We start from the raw sequence: 18897 nt of genomic DNA on the forward strand, positions 1-18897 counted from the left end.
AAAGGAAAAAAATATTCAGTTTATTTTTGTAAAATTTGTTATTTTTGCTATTTTTTATTCATAAATGTTGTTTTCTGAAAGAGCAGCAACATTTTTTGTATTTCAAAAACAATTTCATGCTTTTTTATAAATCCCTTAACAAAATATGTCCTAAGAAAGCTACTGTATAAAACAGTTTATCTGGATATTTGTCTTTGTTTCTTTGAACTTCTATTTTGATAATATATATTTTCTTTATTATTATTATCATTTAATTATATCTTTATTTTATTATTACTGGTATTATACGTTTATATGTTAAATACTAATATAATTTTTATACAAATATATATACTTTCTTCATCTGCTGCTTAGATTTTGTTCTAGTTCTCCATTTGTGAGATGCTATCCTGCCTTTTGTTTTGGCTTTCAATGTCCCAAAAGGGAAAAAGATGTGTAATTTTGTCAATAAAAAAAACTTTTACCATTTTAAACACTGAGAGTAAAGGAGACTTCATTACTTTGTGCCCCTTGTGAACATAAAGTATAAATAAAATTTGATTCAATAAACTATCCAAAAATAGAAATCAGTTGTGCCAGAATGTGTACGCATCCTTTCTACTGGTGCAAATAAGTGAAAAGTACGTACTTTCAAAGTAAAATGTCTATCAGTTATAGCTAAGGAATGCAAATAACTTTTTTTCTATACAACACATGAATTTCTCTGAGTAGATATGAACCAACCATCAAGCGCCCTCTTGTGACAGCACTGTGTACGTGCAGCAGAGAACCGTTGTCCTCCTCGAACACCTCAGCGGACCACAGACAGCAGTTGACGTGGGCCCACTCGTTCTGGCCCAAATACAGCAACCGTCCCGCTTCCTAAGGAGAAACACAAAGACCCTCAGTAACCAGTGAAACCTCCAGGAGGAGTGTTTACCTGCAGTGACAGAGTTTACTGCGTTTCTCACATCAGGTTTGAGGTCGCCATATTTCTGACACAAAGAGCACTGCCTCTCATCCTCTTTAGACCATCCAGTGTCGCAGTCAGCCTTCATAAGCCTCCCTCTTTTTCCTGCTAACAAAAAAAAAAACATAAAAATTGTTGAGTTTAAAACATTAAAAAAAGAAAAAAAGGTTTCTTAAACTACCCACTTCACCTTTGAATTTGAGAGACCTGCTGCTTTTGAAATAGTTCCGGCTTGCTGGATCACCCAACATCGGAGACGCTCCGTCCTCTTCCTTAATGTCCAGAAACTGCCGGTTGTCCTCCTGCAGAATACCCAAGGGATGCCGGGACGACTGCTCCTCCCGCTCCTGCCACTGTGCGTACACATGCTCCGTGGTGGGAGGACAGATACCACTGGACAGCATCCCCCTGAGGAATGAATAGGGCCCAAAGTCCACAAAGTTAATTTTTATACAGTATCTAATAGAAAACTAAAATTATTATTTTTTTGAGTAAATTTTTTGGCTTCAATAAACAAAGTTTTTGAAAAAAAAGATAATAGATTTTTAAATAAATGGCCAGAATGTGAATTCCACTCACACAGGTAAGTCTTTGGTACAGGGGTTCCACACCTTTGGGTCCTGGCTGTTGAACCAGTTAAAAACCTCTTCAAGGAGCTAAAAACAAAAGTGCACAAATAAATCTACATTGAAGCTCTTCGCAGTTTTATCAACACAGGTGGAAAATCTAGAAATGCAAAAACTAGAGAGGCACTTTTCCAATCATACAGCACCTTTAAGTAGTACGAGCGTGCCAGGGCAGTGGGCCTCCGCTCATCGGGAAGGTCATCTTCTTGTTCAAGCCTTTTCCGGATCACCTGGACCACGTCTTCGTGAAACATTTTCTGTGAAGAAACAAAGGTAATCGTTTTATTTCTATTTCCAGAGAATAAAAGAGGTTCCTCGTCAATACACCGTTCCCCTTTCATAACCTCGCAGTTTCATTTATTTATTTTATTTTTTTGTGTGTGTTATTTGTTAGCACTTTATAATAAGAACAAGTTTTGCTAATACATTAATAAACAGTATTAATGTGCAGTATTAATTTTATTAACACAATAAGCCGAATAAGGTTTATTAAAATACTTATTAAGATCAACTAGCATATGAAATGAGACCTTTGTCTACCAATGCTATATTAATAAACTACTTACAAGCTTAGCAAATGTATAAACTATCTTTGTCAACGTTGTTTCTTTGTCAAACTTTGTTTTTCAGCCCGTAATCTAAAGTATTACCATATTTTTTTATTTCTTTATGTGTGTTCTGATTGGCTGTAGACCATTGTCAATCAGTCTCTTCCATACTGTGTCTCCTGTTTAGTATAAACTACATTAAGTTTACGAAATTTACATAAAACTTAAATCACAGACAGCAATTCTGGGCTTATTTTTCTATGAACGTTTGAGCTTTAAGAGTTTAAACAAGGAATAAAACTGAGCAAATGTCTAAGAAAAGATGATAAAGTATGTAGAGAAGGATTTTTACTGCGTAAAACAAAGGAATTTAGGAATTGCAGATTAGTTTTAGAGCATAACGCTTGGAATGAATGAGGCTCCTCTTCATGGCATAATGACTTCCCTTAGGAAGAATTCTTATTATATTGGTTTACATTGTTTACAGAGACAGGCAGAAAGCTAGCTTTATAAAACACATTCATTTTAAATTACTTCGTTATAAGTAAATACAAAAAGGTGATTACTGTAGAATGGTGGCAAAACCATAAAACTGTTATTTTTTACAGACATACCAGTGACGTATAAAGGCTTTTATCAAACTTCTTGCCGACAGCTCGGAGGTCACAGGCCGGCCTGCCTTCAATCCCACTGTCAGGATCAACCAGCTTTTCACACTGCAGAGTTGAACACACAAATCAGGTCACAAACACCTGTGAAAACACCACTTCCTGCATACCGCCTGCAGGGATATCATTATGTTACTGTATAAACATGTATTATAGAGCACCAGCTCACTCATGGAGTCTCCCACCTGTGAGCATGTGACAAGGTGTTGTGTGAGCGTGGAGGAGAGTAAGCATGCCAGCACTTTCTCCACTCCTGCCCTGAGTTCAATGTAAAGAAGCTCCCTCCAGGCACTGGGCTGGGTGACGCTGCACGGCCGGCACGAGTACACCACGCTTTCAGGTAAACTGGACAGGATTTCATACAGCTCATCTGAAAACGTAGAGGACAACATTTATTACTCCCTCTACTAACTAACATTTTTTTAATTTAAAGCTTGAAAGCAAATAAAAATCCAATCTAAAAGAATGAATCACCTGTTAGATCTTCACACTTGGCGTGTACCCAGTGATTACATGTGCCGCACTGCATCATCTGACTGTCGTAGTCGTTGTCTTCGTAACACTTGAAGCAGATTGGACAGTAGTTCCCTAAAATGTGTAAAAATAAAGTTTTAATATACAAAGAAAGAAAAAAAAGTATGATGGAGGGGTGTGAATGCTTCCCTCACCCTGCTCGTAAAGTTTTGAACAGTCTGGACAAAGGCCTTTGTCGTGGTTCCAGTCGATGTCCCAACTCTTGCCTGGTGTCACACCGCAGCTTTTGCACCTGATACATCTCATACAAACCTGCAGGACAAAAAAAACAAAAAAAACAACATTAGCAGAAAAGCTCAAAAAGAATCCAGCACATCAGCACATTTATTAAGAAGCTCACCCAGGCTTTCCTTTTCTTGTTTAGTTTTGGATAGTTGGGTCCCAAACAGGAAGCGTGATAACAGTTCTGGCACCGCTCACACTCCAATAAAGGCTGAGGGAAGCATGGGATTTTAGAGCATAACATTTAGAGCAATATTTGAGAAAGAGATATGTCTGTACCTTAGTGAGCTGGTTCTTCTTGCCGCACACGTGGCAGAACTTGCAGCGTCTGCAGCACCAGTTCTCTTTGTTCTCCTCAGAGGGGCGCTCTGCTGGTTCAAGGCAAAACCGGTGGAAGGGTTCACAGCACACTTGGCAGTGCAGCATCTGAAAACCACAAATGAACAAGACCAGACGTCAAAACCTTTGCACGGGACGTTAAAGTAAATGCGAGAGTGTGAAGAGTTTACCTCGTGTTGGCCCTTACTGGCACACAGGAAGCAAACGTAAGGTGGCATGACAGGAGCAGAACTAAGGATGCTTAAACCACCCATATTCCAGACGTTCTCTGAAGTACAGTCCTCCTGGAAATGAAGCAGTAAAATAGGTCACTTGATGTGGAATTCTTCATGAAAAAAATCTAAATGTTTAATGTTTGCATGACTGTTAGATAAAAAAATAACTTTTTTTTGTCCACTGCTTCAACAGAAAATGAGATTGAAGTTTAGCTAAAGTTACCTTGAAGTCCACCCGGATTTTATGAGAAGGTTTAGAAGACTCGACCTGTCGTTGTTCGAATCCGTGGGCCAGAGCTGCGAGGACACTGGGAGGAGTCTGTTCCAACACAGCCGGAGTTGGAAGACCCTGAGAGACGATGGAGAGATGAAGGCGTCAGTCATGATAGGTTACTCTTAAGCTTTTCAGTTTATTAAAAAAATACGGGATATGGGCTCTGAAACCATGACTCACCTTCTCAGCTTTCCGGCGACCCTGTGGCACACGATGGGAACTGGGTTTTCGATGTCTGGATTCATCTTCGGAGGTGTCTTCCAAGAACCCATCAAGAGAAACGAAATCTTCAAGACAAGAAAAAAGCTGTTATTCACAACGCTTCAACTAGCTAAATTCAAATTGTCTATAAAAATGATGACCAGAACCCAATAAAAATGATTCTTTACTGAGATGCCATTGTGAACCTTCAACAAATTTACCTTGACTGAAGCGAGATCCAGAACCTCTTTTCCTTGCTGGTGAGGCAGAGCTGGAGAAGGCCTTCTCGTCCAGATCGGAGTCATAATCCACCAGATCAAAGTAGACCCGGGGTTTCACGACGCGCTTCGGCTGCTTCCTCACCGACGGACTCTGGCCGTCACCCGATGGAGAATCTACAGCGCAGTCGTTGCCCTCTTCATTACTGGAATGACCCCCGCTGAACGATCGGCGGCGGCGCTTAGAGGAACCTTGGAAAGCAAAAAAATCAATACAAACTGAAAAAAGACAACAAACTGCTTGCATGCTGGAGCACATAGAAAATAAAAGTCACCTTTTGGTGCCGCTCTTCCACTCAGCCTGCGTGCCTTTCTTTCTTCGATTTGATCACATCTCTTATAGCTTGACAGAAGAAATTGAAATAATTACAAAAACAAATCTACTATGTACATAACAAGGAGTAATTCAATAAACCTACACACAACACTGCCGTTTCGTATTAGGACCTCCGAACTTGGGCTTGTCGAGACAGTTGATGCATTTGCCGCAGTCCTCCTCGTGGTTGCAGCCTTTGCACACCCCACACCTCCGGGAGCGGTACCCGAACGGCCCCAGCCCTTTCCTTTTTCCAAAATTCGTCGGCTTTTTGGACTTGGTTACTTTTTGATCAGACAGTTCGGGGTTGTCTGACTCTGATGGAGATCCAATATCTGCAATGAACAAAAGATAATGTAGCATTTAAGCTAACCTCACATTCGAATGCAGACTTTTGGGGGGATTAAAAACAGCATCAATCCGCAACTGCTTGTAGATAAATCACATGATATTTCCATAAGTAACATGAAAACTGCTATTACTGCTTTATAAATACCTTTAGCGATGGGTGATGGAGAGATACCAGATCTCTCGTGCAGTGGTAAGGCGCTTAGTCTGGGGATGTCATCCGGTACGAGCGCTCGGGGCTGCCCGAGCACCACAGAGGCAGCTCGACACACGTGCTTGATCCGTGGACCTCCTGCTCTTCTGAACTCCTGGCACAGTGGGGAGATGAGCTGAGGCTGAAGGAGAAAAAAAAATAGAATAAGACATTTGTTTTTTTTATTAAATTGAAAATGAGACGTCTTAATTCAACCTAGAATACTTTTAGTCGTGGAAAAACAGAAATGAAAAGAGGATGTAAAGCAGAGTAATGTTCCTCTTTCTAACTCCTTACTTGTGCTTGAATAGGCTCAGTCTTGACTGGAACAGTCGGAAGAGGCTGCATCCTCGGCTTCCTTCTCTGTCTCTTGGATGCTAAATCTTGGGATCTGGCTCCGGTTGTGGTGGACAATAGCTGAAGAGCCACAAACGTTTATGAAAATGTAATCAAACATTTGACATATTTGCTTGTGTGTTTTTTTTTTTTTTTTTACTAACCCCTGAAGATTTCAGCTGCTTCTGCTGGTCAATTTTAAAGAGCTGAACCTTGGCTTTCCTGAGGAGATTGAACATTCTTTTATTTGCTCCGGTGAGGCGTGCGCGCTGGGAGGCTCCCTTCTCCATGGAAGCAGGCGCGCCCGAGTTTGGCCTCGACCGCAGCTCTCCTGCAAATAAAAGGAAGTTCAGGAGGGTTATAGCAGGGTGTTGTTTTTACGACCAAATATGTACGTTTATAAAAAATACTATTACCAGAGGGAATCTTGGGGGCGTCTTTCCCTTCTACTTCGTCCTCTTCGCTGTGGTGTAACACCAGCGATGTGGAGTTGGTAGCCCGAACACAAACCTTCCTAATAACCCCTGGAGTGTTGAGATCCTCAATCTTCAGCTTGGACTTCTCCGTCTCGGTGATGGTATCTCGCTGCCTTAAACTGATGCTCATGGCCTCGTCGTCCAGTCCTTCTGCTAAATCTATTGACGGTGGTTTGCTCAAACCGTCTGGTTCTGCTGTGCCTCTGCTTTTAGGAAGTCCCATGTGGGGCTTCTTCAGCCTCTGATAAATCTTCAGGTGAGCCGCCTGCTTGTTAAACTTGGGATAACTCTTCTTTTTCAAATCTCCCAGGAAGCCGGGCGATAGCTCCAAGGACTTGTTAACCGGAGGTGACAGTAAGAGGTCCTCACATTTTCTCTCTGGCGTTTTATTTAACGTATTCCATTCCTCCTCCGTCTCCTCAGGCATGTGCCACTTGAAGCTGGAGTTCTTCAGGAAGGGACTCCTGGGTTCTATTGGGCCACACTGTCTTTCAGAAAACAAAGTATCGGCAATGTCCAGGCTGTCTTCAAAGTCCTGAGCGGTGAGCAGATCAACGTCCAGCTGAGCTTCACTCAATATGTCCTCCTCATCGATTGGAAGGATGGGGGATATCGCTCTCTCCAGGTCATCCTCTCTCTTCTTCCCCGGACGCGTCTGCAAGGTAAACTGGGAGCCTTTCTTCGGGGAGTTTCTCCGTGGCAAAACGGACATCCCAGCATCATCCATAAACCTCTGTGGGGTCTTAATGACACGGGAGGATCGGGCACTCACGACCGGCATGATGAAGTGCTTGATGTTCTTGACGAACTTGGATTTACCTGGCTGGGCGGCAGCAGCATCGGCTTGCCTTCCGTCCACTGGGGTGTCAGCTTCCTCCTGCTTCAGACCGGCTTTGTCGAGCCCCATTTCCAGAAGCGTGGAGATGATTTTAGTTTGCTGCGGCTGGGTTTTGCCTTCACCATATTTGAGGCCTGCCCGCCTCTTTTTGTACTTCTTATGCACTCCCACGAGCCTGGCGGTTGGGGGAGGAGCTATAGCTGTAAGCGAGGTGGAAATCTCCCCGTCTACCTGGACGTCGCAGCTGCTCAGATTTTTGCAGGACTTTAAAGGAGCAAACTTTCCATCCTTCCCTCTGAGTCTGTGTTTCTGCGGCGGTCCCATTCTGTTGATGCGCCGCTTTTTTACCTTTTTGTGACTCTTCTTTGATGGTGCTGGAACAATCGCTTCACTTTCTGGCACCACGGACCTTTGGCTATCGATCAACGGCAGCTCGGGCTCCTCTTTCACCGGCAGCTGTATCTGCAGCTCCTCCTCCACCGGCACGGCGACCGGCTGGGCCTCTGGCTGGAGGCACTCTTTTGGTTCTGGCTGAAGTGGTTCTTCGATAACAGGTGGAGCATCTTCCTTCAAAACTGGCTCTACATTCGTGGAATCCACCGTGCCGACGGCGGCGCTGACTGTGGTATCGGGGGAAACGGCTGCAGTTTTCTTCAGGAGACACTTCTTTTTCCCAACTTTATTATTCCTACATCTCCTAGGTTTGGAAGGCACAGGCAACGGTTTGGCCTCTTTACTCTGAAGCTCCGCCTCATTCTCCACCTTCTGAGGGGAAACTTCACCTGGCAACTGGGAGGGGAGGTCAGCAACTTTTGAGGTATCCTTGTCATGGTCTTCGGAGGAGTTGACACTGGAAACCTGCGGAGCATCCTCAGCCAAAATAGGACTTGGGTCTTCAGGAAGAACTTGTGGGATGAGATCTTCAGTGGAAACCTGAGAGGAAACTTCCGCCTGCACCTGGGGGACATCTTCACCTTGAGGTCTCGCTCTAAGCCTCCTTTTCTGAGCGCCGACTTGCTTCTTAGGGACAGTCTTACTCTGTGGTGAATCAAGGCTGGATGTTCTTCTTCTTAGCCTCCTAGCAGGCGTACCTTCAACATCCGGACAGGGTTTCTTATCCTCCCTAACTTCACCCGGATCTTGCAGAATCTCCTCTTTCTTGTCAGGCACGGGGCTAACCTGCTGGATCAAAAAGGATGGTTTGGAGCTCTTGTTTTTGCCAGGAGATGAGACCTTTTTAATCTGCAGGGGCGGCACTTTCTCGCAGTCAGCTTTAGGGGGTTCGTGGGAGGGTGTTTCTGGTGAGGGATCCACATGAACTTCCGCTTGTAAACTGGACTTTTCTGAAGGCTTTTTCAGGATAACATCACTTGCATCAGTGTTGCTGCTCTCCTGTGGGGTTCCCTTTTCCAGTTTGGATTTCTCATCCGGATCCTTAACGCTTTCCTGGATGCTGGTATCGCAAGGAACAAACGGATCCGCCTCGTCTAGAGTCTCTGGCTGTGTTTTGACAACATTTTCATCACCCAGTGTCTGACCTCCGACCTTCACTAAAGCTAACGTCCAGATGTATTTTCTCCGCTTTTTCTTCCGTGATGAAGCCTTCCCACTGGCCTGTAGGCCATATTTAGGGTTTTTGATCTTTATCAGCTTTAAGCTTGGAACCCTTAGCTTCTCATTTTTAAAAGGCGAACCCTCACCGGGCTGGACAGCTAAACTATTTGTCTCCGCCGACGATGAGCCTTGGCTTTCTGGCACTGGAATATCCTTATTTAGCCTTCTGCTTTGCCTCCGACCTTCCTTCCGCTCCTGTCCTCCTCCTCCCCTTTTTTTTGATGGTTTAGTCTCCACCGTTTGTGAAACTTCCACCTTGGGCTCAGCTTGATCGCTTTTCTCCTGAGCTTCGTGCTTCTCCAGACTATCCGGGACGTTTTTAGAGACTGGGTTAGCAACTCTATTACTCCTTCGTGTGACGAGTTTACCAGCAGATGGTTTCTTTTTCTTCTTTGACGCCTTGGGTTTCGGCTCAGCAGACCCATTATCCTTTACAGTGTCAGACAGTTCTTTATCATTTGATTTTGATTTTTGGTCATCAACCCCGACTTTGGCAGTAGTCTGGCCTTCAGGTTCAGCCGTCTTTACGGCAGATCTCCCTCGCCTCCTTGGAGGTCCATTCCCAGCTCTTTTCTCCAGGGGGCTGCACTTATCCTCCAGTGGTTCAGTTTTTAACTTAACATGATCGTTTAAAATCTGCTCACCCTGAGAGTTCTGGGCATTAGGCTCATCCTGAATATCCTTGATCTTCAACTTCTTCACAGATTTTTTCCGAGGCTCCTTTATGGCTCTGATTTGCTTTTTGGCCACTAACTTTATGGTTATCCTTGGTGCTGCTGAAGATTTGTTTTTAGTGGACTGGCGACCTGGACCGCTTTTTCCTTTCAAACCCGTCTTCAAATTCTTTGCTGGTGTCACATCGAGAGGTGTGCCATCTATTTCCTCCAAAGTGTTTTCTTCTTTTATGAGGTCAGGGGGAATGGTTGCCGCTGCTGCTGCTGGCGTCTTTTCACTTGGTCGCTTGGATTTCGTGTTGACACCAACCCCTAAGACACAAAAACACGTCATGAACGTAAGATAACTACAAATTCTAGACAACATAATTAACCGGAGACTTGTTTTTTGTTGAAAAGCACATGTTTTTTAACATTTTTTTTTTCTTTTGTTTTTACCTTTGGAAGAATTCTGTTGAGCTATTACAGTTTTTTTGGAGCTTTTCCTCTCAGCTTCAAATCCTTTAAAGTCATCCCCCTTGAAACACAAAACCAAAAAAAAAAATTACTTATTTAAGCCACTAGACAGTGCGTTATTCAAAACAGATAAAACAAGAAAAAACAACAACATTCAACGATTAACCACAAGTGGTCCCACTGCACCAGACACATTTCACTAATCCTGCATGTTTATAATCCAAGGAACAAAACTTAATGATGACGACTTTGTAACTAATTCTACATTATAGATATAAGAAGGGGTGGGCAATATGATGATACATACAGTGTAGAAGATAGAACAGTACATATTGTGCCGTTTATCTTCTATCGTTTTTTTTTTTTTTACTGCTGAACTTTTGTGCAAAATTGAGTTCTCTTACCAAGAAACTTGAAACTGTAGTGCACTTTAAAAAAAATGTTTCTCATTTGTGACAATTTAGTTACATGCTACTTTAAAAAATAAAATCAGAGAAAAGTAAGCAATTACATTTTTGTCAATTTTTATCAGAATATAACTAAAAATATACTTTTATTTGGTAAATCGTGATATATATCGTTATTGTGATGTTAAATAATACATATCAGGATGTACAATTTTTACCAAATCGGCCAGCACTAGATATAAATAAAAATACAAAGGAAAATTGTTGATTTGCTCAACTTTTTAAATGGGCTTGCTTTAATACTCTTTAGTAGAGCAGTAGTTGTGCTATTTAACTAAAACTTTACATAGATAGAATTTGTATACCCTTTAGATGATGGATAACTCTGAAAATATGGATGCCACAGCTGATATTCTCATCTGACAAGCATACCAAACATTAATATTATTTTATATCAGCAGCGAGGAGCGATGCAACGATACTCTTCCTTCACGATTAAATTCAAACCTCGATTTTTTGGTCATGGTTTTGTTACGGTTCGATTTATGTATTACAAGAAGAAAAAAAAATTCAGACAATTTTTTTTTAATGTGTTAATAAGGAAGTAACAATCTATTAAACCCTTTTAGTCAGCTAAGGTAATGTATTAAAACAATAAACCTTTTCTTAAATGTAGCACAATGCAGATTGGACATGTACTTTATGTAATAATACACTTTCCCACGATTTGGTTTAACTGAGTAACATGCTGTTCGGTTTTAAGCTGAGAACTGTGGCATCCCTAGTACTGAGACTATTTTCCTAAAACGTATAATTAAGTACACAGTAAGATTCCCCATGTTGACCTAATTATGCAGATTGATTGTTACTATTTTATATTACTGTGTAATAATGACTAAACTGTATTCCACTAAATGCGGCAACATCTTTTCAAAATTAAAATGGAAAAACTTTCAACTTCCTTTTTTATTTTGATTTAACAGGTAAACGTAGTCACTTATTAATATGAGATCTGTCTCTGACACATTTGAAAAAGAAGAATTAGCCTTTATTATTAATGAGTTAAACTAGTAGCCAGGATCAACAGGAACATTGACAGGTTGTTGAAGAATTATTTTGAGTGTAATAAATCAATGTTCTGCTCCCTCCAGGTTATTTACAGTAGTAGTAATGTTTTCATTTTCACCCCTTACTTTGCAGTTATTTACATAAAAAACGACTTAAAATAAAACGGACTGCTCATGAACTTACGAACTTTCAAATCAAAAATACTCCCAACTGGCTTTGGCACTCTGCTGCTACTCTATACAAACGTGCCATGTTTGCTAGCAATAGCTAAAAGCCATGTCTGTCCTACGACAACAGTCCCTCACAAATAACTACTAAAAGGGAAGCACAGCTACAATACACACGTGTCATGTGAATTATTATTTAGTTATTGTTTTTACTAAACACTGAAGTTCAGACTAACTAAACAGGCGGCTCTGCTTCCATATGGATACAGTATGAAAACAGCAGCTAGCATGTAGCCGCGGTGCAGAATACGGAGGCGCTAGCCTCCCCCTTCTTTGTGTTCGCTATTAGCAGGCTAGCTGTTATGTTGGCCCTGTACAGTGTGGGCCATAGATGAATTAATTGCTGTACATAGTAAGTCACTGATATTCTAGCTCAGTGGGTTTTAAGATTTTTAACATGTGGTTTGAGTCTTTCACAATTTTAAACAAAGTGTAGCCGTTTAGAGAGGAAGTGCTAAAGTGAATTAGTACTTGAACTAGCATTTGGTTTAAAGGTGCTTCATCTAATAAAATGAGAAAACTGAACGGTGCTAGCGCTTGTTAGCTTGTGTTGTCATCTTAGCCAGAATGGAGCTAAACTTAACGTTTGTCGGGCAGTGGGATGTTGACATATCGCCGTGGCAATAAGCACTCACAGTATGTGTCCAGCACTCACGCATGCACATTCACAAAAACACAAAGTGTGAGAAAATAAAATAAAGATACTAACTCCTGGGTCGGTTTGGGACCTCACCTCTTCACTCTCACTAGAGCTGTATCCAGCCTGGCCAAGGATCTTGTGACTTGCCTCTATTCCCAGTAAGCGCAAGTGAGACTGGTCTTCGTTTAACGACAGAACCAGGTTTGCGGGCCTTGGCCCTCCGTTAGTCACATCGTCAGCTTCAAAGCCTGATCTTCCGAGTTGCCATCGCTTCTCGGAACGCAAACGACTACGCGAAGACCATGGCCGACCAGGGAAACGACCTCTGGCCGTAGCAGTTCCACCTTGGCCTCCTACGGCAGCCGCGGTTGCTGATCCGCATCCCGCTGCCGCCATCATTGCTTCAACAACAACACATACGTACACATACACACACATACACACTGTCGGCTAGCAATTCGATGAGAGAAAAGAGGGAAGGCGCGAGATGGGAGGGGACGACCGCAGTGGCTCAAGGGAAAATGAGTTTCTGAAAGAAAAATCAGAAAAGGGTGAAGAAAAGGTTACAGATAAAACTTGTATTATTATTATTATTATTACTATTATTATTATTATTATTATTATTATTATTATTATTATTATTATTATTATTATTATTATTATTATTATTATTATTATTATTATTATTTACTGATAAGTAAACAGGTTTGTGGAAAAACATTTAAAGTAAAATTGTATCCATTGAAGAATAATCATACGAGTCATTCTATAAATATTTACACTACATGTATTTGTTGTGTTATATTCATGTTTATGTATTTGATTACTTTCATGATCTTGTCACGTCCTATCTTTTTGCGCTCCTCAGTTCCACTCCAGAACAGTAGGTGGCGGTGTGGGGCACAGTGCATTTAAAAACCAAAACAGACGATGCTGAGGGAAACCGAGTCGGAGTAAAATAGATCTAAAGAGGAGGAAGTATCTGATTGTTTTTGGCGAATTTTGACCCTAAAATATAAGGTATGTTGTTAAAGTCGTGTTTTCTCTTTAGAAGGTATAAAATACAGCATTTGTCTAGAACTCGTGTAAGTTGGTGGCATAGAGGCGTATCCTCCCTAGAGTAGTCCTGTGTAGCAGCTAAGCTAACAAAACACTATAGCGCTGGGGATTTCTAGTCACCTGACTTAGTAGGGTAGCTAGTTTTTAGACTTTTTGTATTTTTTGTAATAAAATAAAACATTTGAAACTTTTTGTTAGGTTATGCCAATTCACGGCTATATATTGTCCGTCGTTTTTAGTGAACTAACAACTAGCGACAGCATCGCCGCAGGGGTTTTAATTTACTGTTTTTCTGCCCTAGTTTATTGTCTCAAATATGACGAAAGTGCTGATCATTCATTTGTTTCTATTCAATGACTTTTCCTGTAGTTCGCAATGAACCTGGAACGACTTCCTAACGAGGAGAAACTTACCCTCTGCAGAAAATATTACTTGGGTGAGAACACTTTAATTCTTTTTAAACTATTTTACCCCTATTTTTAGATGAACTTCTGTTATGCATTAATTTTTGTGCACTTAACTTATTTAACATTATACAATTTAATTCAATCTAGCATGTAAATATATCTTAATAATTATAGATCACATTTATCATGTTTATGTCAAAGTTTGTGTGTCCTGTTTTTTTGCAGGAGGCTTTGCGTTTCTCCCTTTCCTATGGCTTGTCAATGTTGTCTGGTTTTTTCGGGAGGCCTTCATAAAACCTGCCTACACTGAACAGCTGCAGATAAAAACCTGTGAGTGACTAAACTGGATTGATTCATGATGTTAGAATAATACACGTAAATACAGCGAATAGGAGTGTGTCACAACGCTTTTAATAGAGTAGAGTAGAGTTCAGCTTCCATCCGCAGAAGTTTTGTGGACGTATTTTTGTGTTGCTATTAAAGTATTTGTTTTGTGTGGATGACTTCCCAACTGAGGCCCAATTTTTCTTACAGGGAGATCTTTAACCCACATTAAGAGCAAAATTTTATGATTTTATTAAATTTAGTTTGCATTTCTTTTATTTATTCAAAATGAATACAATTTCAATATGATGTCTTTACTTTTGTGGTTGAAATATTAAGTTTTAAGCCTTATGACTTAATCTAGTAACTGATGTTTTTTGTGTATTCTTTCTCTAGATGTACAGCGGTCAGCAGTGGGATTGCTGTTATGGGTGGCAGTTCTCACTACATGGATTACCATTTTCCAGCACTTCAGAGCACAGTGGGGGGAAGTGGGAGATTCCCTGTCCTTTACAATTCCACGTGGCACTCCATAAGACGTTTTTCCATAATGCAAAATGAAAAAAGAATGATCTACTGTTATGGACCAAAAGAGGGGAGAAAAGTCCTTTTTAAGTGCAGTGAAACATTTTGGTCTGTATATCTATTGCTGCACATCTCCGAAGCTGATTAATATTTTAAGTAACTGTCACATTTTTGAAAAAACTTCTTGGCTGTCTGTTTGTTTTCTTGCTACCGAGACATTCATGAGAGGCTTGTTCATCTCTTACGTGTTAGAATGATTGAGCTGAATGTACAGTCACATTTCTTCAACACAGTGAGGGAATTCATTAACCTCCATTTTGCTCTTTTTAAGAAATGATGGGATGACTGTCGGCCAAAACATAAGGAAAAAAAAAAAACATTTTTATTTGTGAATTCTGCTGAATAAAAGTCTTCTCTCATAATTTTATGTCACAGTCTCTTTATGCATGTCTTCATAACGTCAAACAATAAGTTTTGCTTTTTATATTAGCAATTAGAAACATTTATTGCAGCCAATAATCTGGTAAATTTATGAAACTTTTTTTGTTTTTTTTTTAAGTGATGCTTTAATCTGAATAAATTATGCTACAGCAAACTTCAAAACTGTTCCCAGTCTTTCTAAAATTGAGCGTCTGGTCTGTCATAAAGCAATGAAAAATTTGACTGCAACGACATTTTAGACTATTAATGTGTTCACTAATATGTTTACTAAATTAAAAAAAATTTAAATCAGAAATCTGCAGTCTAAAAACCCAATGAACACTTGATTTCTTGCAAAATTCCATTAAATGGCTTTTCAGACAGAAAGTAAACGGGTACAAAAATAAAATGTAACTTTTTTTATGGTATAATCCAGACAGAATATATTAAAATGCTTGTGTTTGTATCCATCAATAGATAGTAAACTAAATAAAGTTGAGCAACTCTCTATAATTCCTTATTCATGACTGCTGACTGTCGTTCTGAACATTGGCTATACTTCATTTGGTTTTTGAATTTGATTAGCATTTTTCAGATTTTTTCACACAACTGTGTCACCACCCTCTTTCTGGTTTAGGACACTGTAGGCCTTTTTGAAGTCCAGACGGCCACTGGCGCCTGTTATGAAACCCAATAACTTAATCCCTTCAGATGTCCCCTCTTCCCGTCGCCCTTTGTGAGTCATAACATAATCAGTGCCAATTTTAGCCATAGTCAAAGCTTAGGTGACAGCTTCAGCAATGCTAACCATAGGGCACACGTGCGCGTGACTTCTGTCTTCACCACGGTGTACGGAGAACAAGAAGAAACAGTCCTCTGCACAAAGAGGTCAGAGGTCACTGAGTAGAAATGCTTTGACATGAACATGAATCATCAGCTCAGCTGGATGTGATGCTGACAGTAGATGTGCTTTATGTTGTGACTTCATGTTCTAAGCTCTCAAAAGTCAACACTGGAGTCTTCCAAACTTATTTTGGGACACTTTCCCTGACAACCGACCCGAATCGTAAAGCCCCCATAACAGCTCTGATAATGAGCAGACAGCCGGAGGTCGTCAAAACCACTGAAGGCAGCGGTTCTGAAAGGCTTGATAAATGCGTTAATTACCAATAAGCCCACAGCAGCTGCTTCAAAATAACAATGGACTCATCATCGTACGTGGCCGTGCCTGAGCACCCAAGGGTACACAAATGTAACAGTGGCAAGGTGAATTCCTGGCTCATTATGTAACTCTGGTCTAAAGCAGAGACCTGGGGGGGTATAAATTAGAGTCCAGGGGGCAGAAGCGCTCAAAGCCTTCCTCCTCAGTCCTGTGCGTCCTCAGGCTTCCCTCAGAGCTCTTTAAGAGGTTAGTTTCTCCGTCTGCAGCCTCATCAGACTCCCTTCCTGACTATCATCTCTTTATTAGAAATGGACTTCATCCTGACGCCTAACGTGACACTTGGTGGCATCCCCTGGGAGAAGCTTTTACCGCCTCTCATTCCTCGAGTTAACGGAACGTACGGGCACTGCGGCTGGACTCCAGCGCTGATCATTCCAGAGAACGACAATGCCAGCTCAGATGAGGTGGGTCACTGATGAACTCCATAAACTAACTGGAAACAAATATTGAATTTCAAGTTATGTCATCTTAAACTAAACTAAAAAAATGTTTTACTTTTATTTCTGGCTAAACTTATGGCAGCTATTAAAAAAAAATGTGTCCAAGAAAAAAAAATGCTTTTTATAAATTTGTATGGAATTCTTGCAGCTATATCACTGTGGCTGTGATGTTATTTGTGTAACATTGTGAGTTCTGTTGACAGGTGCACTGTGATAACGGTGGATTCACAGTCCACGTAGATGTAAAGCATTTTAAGCCGGAGGACCTGCTGGTCAAAGTGGTGGGGGACTTTGTGGAAGTTCAAGGAAAACATGAAGAAAAAAAGGTTGGTATGAAAAGCATTCCATTTTTTAAATTTCATTCTACCATTAAGGGTGATTTATGAACCTCCCTCCTCTTCTAAAATTGCTCTAAATGAATGTCTATCAGGAGAATGGCCCAGGATTTACAACACGCCAGTTTAACCGCCGCTACCGAATCCCAAAGGGAGTGAACACCATGGCCTTGGAGTCTGCCGTTTCCCCGGACGGCGTCCTAATAATATCTGCACCCTTGCTGCAAACTGAGATCACCAGATCTCTGATGTAACTGCATTCATACAAAAATCCTGATGTGCATTGGTAGTCTTCACAAAATAATAAAAAAAACACAGCACAAAATAACTTCATGCTCTTCCGTTCACGTGCCAAAACATTTATTTCATTCTATTCCTGGCACTTTGTTAGTATCTCTTTGGTTTGTATATACTTGTCTGCAATTACTTACAAGCGTTACATAACCCTCCAAACACATGGCTCTTTGTAAATATTCTGTACTCAGAGTTGAAACGTTTTCCTTTTTGTCATTTTTGTAAATTGTGATTAATAAATAGAAAGACTCCTTTAAAATAAAACAAACTTTATTTCTTTATAAAATTATAATAAAATATATATATAAAAAAACAGTTCTGGTGTCTCTTCATTGTTCAAATGACCTGTTGCTCCTCTGGGAATTCACTCAGCATAACGTCAACGTCTCTATAAAAATAACAAACATGATTTTTAGTGGTGTTTACTTTGAAAGGAGTGTACTAGAAGAGGAAACTGATTTTTAATACCTGATCTGATTCTTCACCCATTTCCTCTGCTGGCGCAGGACTTGTAACAAAGGATCATTTTCAAATTCTGTTTCATCTGAATCTGAAATAAATAGTAAAAAGAATCTAAATATGATGAACAAATGATACATTTGTTTATACATGTTAACATATGAGCATGGAAAATAATATTTGCTAGAAAAAAATGTTCTATTAGGAAATTCATTCTAAAAAAAAAAACTTCATAAAAGTAAAGAAAAGTAGAACATTTGCTTTAATAAGGATATGTGCTTGTAGGTTAGACGATCCACACTTGATTAGTAGACAAATGTAATGTTTGCTGCCGTGACTTCACCTTCTGCTTCTTGAAGCAGCTGTGAAATGACTTCCAGGGAATTCTGAGCCCCACAGGGAGAAACGGAGGAGTTTTTGGCTGTGGTGACCATTGGATCGGGAGAAACTGGGAATAAAACCTCTGAAACTACCTGCCAAAACCAAATGGGTACACACAAACCAGTCTGTTTAACTATTCACATCTGATATTGACAACAAAAAAAATATTTGATCAGCACAGTTTATCTAGTTTATTTTATCTGACCCGTCCCATGGCAATGTGGACTGGAGATGGTGGAGGTTCATAAACAGTAGGGCAGCTTTCATGGCTCTTCTCTCGCTGAAGCTGATCTTTAGGGGGTGTCACCTTTTTTTGGCCCCTCTCCCTGATAGAACAAAACATTTCCAGAAATGATAACTCAAGCTACATGAGCATCAACTTCACCGGTCGCACTGCATCACCTGGCTGATTTCCTCTTGTGCTTGGTAGTTCCTGTCTTCTCTGGCTCTTTCGTTTTAGCGTTCTTGTTCTTCTCTGGTATCTTTGGGTGACTTAGCTCCTCTCCTTCCACAGTATGTGGTGATGATGTCAAGTGTTCTCCCAAACAAAGAGCTGAGCTTTCAGGGACCTGGATTGTTTTATG

General features: G+C 40.6%; 4 protein-coding genes across 6 annotated transcripts in view; 2 read left to right on the forward strand and 2 right to left on the reverse strand.

Annotated features, from left to right (window-relative positions):
- The window catches only part of kmt2bb (lysine (K)-specific methyltransferase 2Bb), a 22195-nt gene extending 9316 nt beyond the window's left edge, over nt 1–12879 (reverse strand). Inside the window, exons 1-23 of one of the 3 annotated variants that reach the window (XM_024267128.2) lie at nt 12541–12879; nt 10088–10166; nt 6464–9961; nt 6212–6378; nt 6009–6128; nt 5667–5853; nt 5274–5505; nt 5130–5197; nt 4798–5046; nt 4556–4662; nt 4325–4450; nt 4057–4170; nt 3827–3973; nt 3666–3758; nt 3460–3577; nt 3266–3379; nt 2977–3161; nt 2738–2839; nt 1722–1832; nt 1529–1605; nt 1140–1357; nt 951–1057; nt 724–861 (exon numbers count right to left, since the gene is read on the reverse strand). In XM_024267128.2, coding sequence (XP_024122896.1) covers nt 724–861; nt 951–1057; nt 1140–1357; nt 1529–1605; nt 1722–1832; nt 2738–2839; nt 2977–3161; nt 3266–3379; nt 3460–3577; nt 3666–3758; nt 3827–3973; nt 4057–4170; nt 4325–4450; nt 4556–4662; nt 4798–5046; nt 5130–5197; nt 5274–5505; nt 5667–5853; nt 6009–6128; nt 6212–6378; nt 6464–9961; nt 10088–10166; nt 12541–12846 — 6663 coding nt within the window. In that variant the 5' untranslated portion in view covers nt 12847–12879. Of the gene's footprint in view, nt 1–723; nt 862–950; nt 1058–1139; nt 1358–1528; nt 1606–1721; nt 1833–2737; nt 2840–2976; nt 3162–3265; nt 3380–3459; nt 3578–3665; nt 3759–3826; nt 3974–4056; nt 4171–4324; nt 4451–4555; nt 4663–4797; nt 5047–5129; nt 5198–5273; nt 5506–5666; nt 5854–6008; nt 6129–6211; nt 6379–6463; nt 9962–10087; nt 10167–12516 lie in introns of all 3 variants that reach the window. The other 2 variants (XM_024267127.2, XM_024267126.2) reach the window with 2 other exon arrangements.
- Nucleotides 12880–13310: 431 nt separating this feature from the next.
- On the forward strand, nt 13311–15184 carry psenen (presenilin enhancer, gamma-secretase subunit). The gene is made up of 4 exons (XM_024267142.2): nt 13311–13467; nt 13876–13942; nt 14139–14243; nt 14634–15184. Exons 2-4 carry the CDS (start codon nt 13882–13884, stop codon nt 14771–14773), a joined length of 306 nt encoding a protein of 101 aa, XP_024122910.1. The 5' UTR covers nt 13311–13467; nt 13876–13881; the 3' UTR covers nt 14774–15184.
- A 572-nt stretch (nt 15185–15756) lies between these two features.
- hspb6 (heat shock protein, alpha-crystallin-related, b6) lies at nt 15757–17779 on the forward strand. Its single transcript, XM_024267140.2, has 4 exons — nt 15757–16590; nt 16651–16808; nt 17048–17170; nt 17275–17779. Exons 2-4 carry the CDS (start codon nt 16653–16655, stop codon nt 17431–17433), a joined length of 438 nt encoding a protein of 145 aa, XP_024122908.1. The 5' UTR covers nt 15757–16590; nt 16651–16652; the 3' UTR covers nt 17434–17779.
- proser3 (proline and serine rich 3) overlaps nt 17726–18897 on the reverse strand; it is a 4198-nt gene continuing 3026 nt past the window's right edge. The window contains exons 9-13 of the mRNA XM_024267131.1: nt 18716–18841; nt 18519–18639; nt 18276–18405; nt 17942–18023; nt 17726–17861 (exon numbers count right to left, since the gene is read on the reverse strand). Of these exons, the coding sequence (XP_024122899.1) occupies nt 17810–17861; nt 17942–18023; nt 18276–18405; nt 18519–18639; nt 18716–18841 (511 nt within the window). The 3' untranslated portion in view covers nt 17726–17809. The remainder of the gene's footprint in view (nt 17862–17941; nt 18024–18275; nt 18406–18518; nt 18640–18715; nt 18842–18897) is intronic.

This window comes from Oryzias melastigma, linkage group LG16 (genome assembly GCF_002922805.2).
Source record: "Oryzias melastigma strain HK-1 linkage group LG16, ASM292280v2, whole genome shotgun sequence".
Classification (NCBI taxonomy): domain Eukaryota; kingdom Metazoa; phylum Chordata; class Actinopteri; order Beloniformes; family Adrianichthyidae; genus Oryzias; species Oryzias melastigma.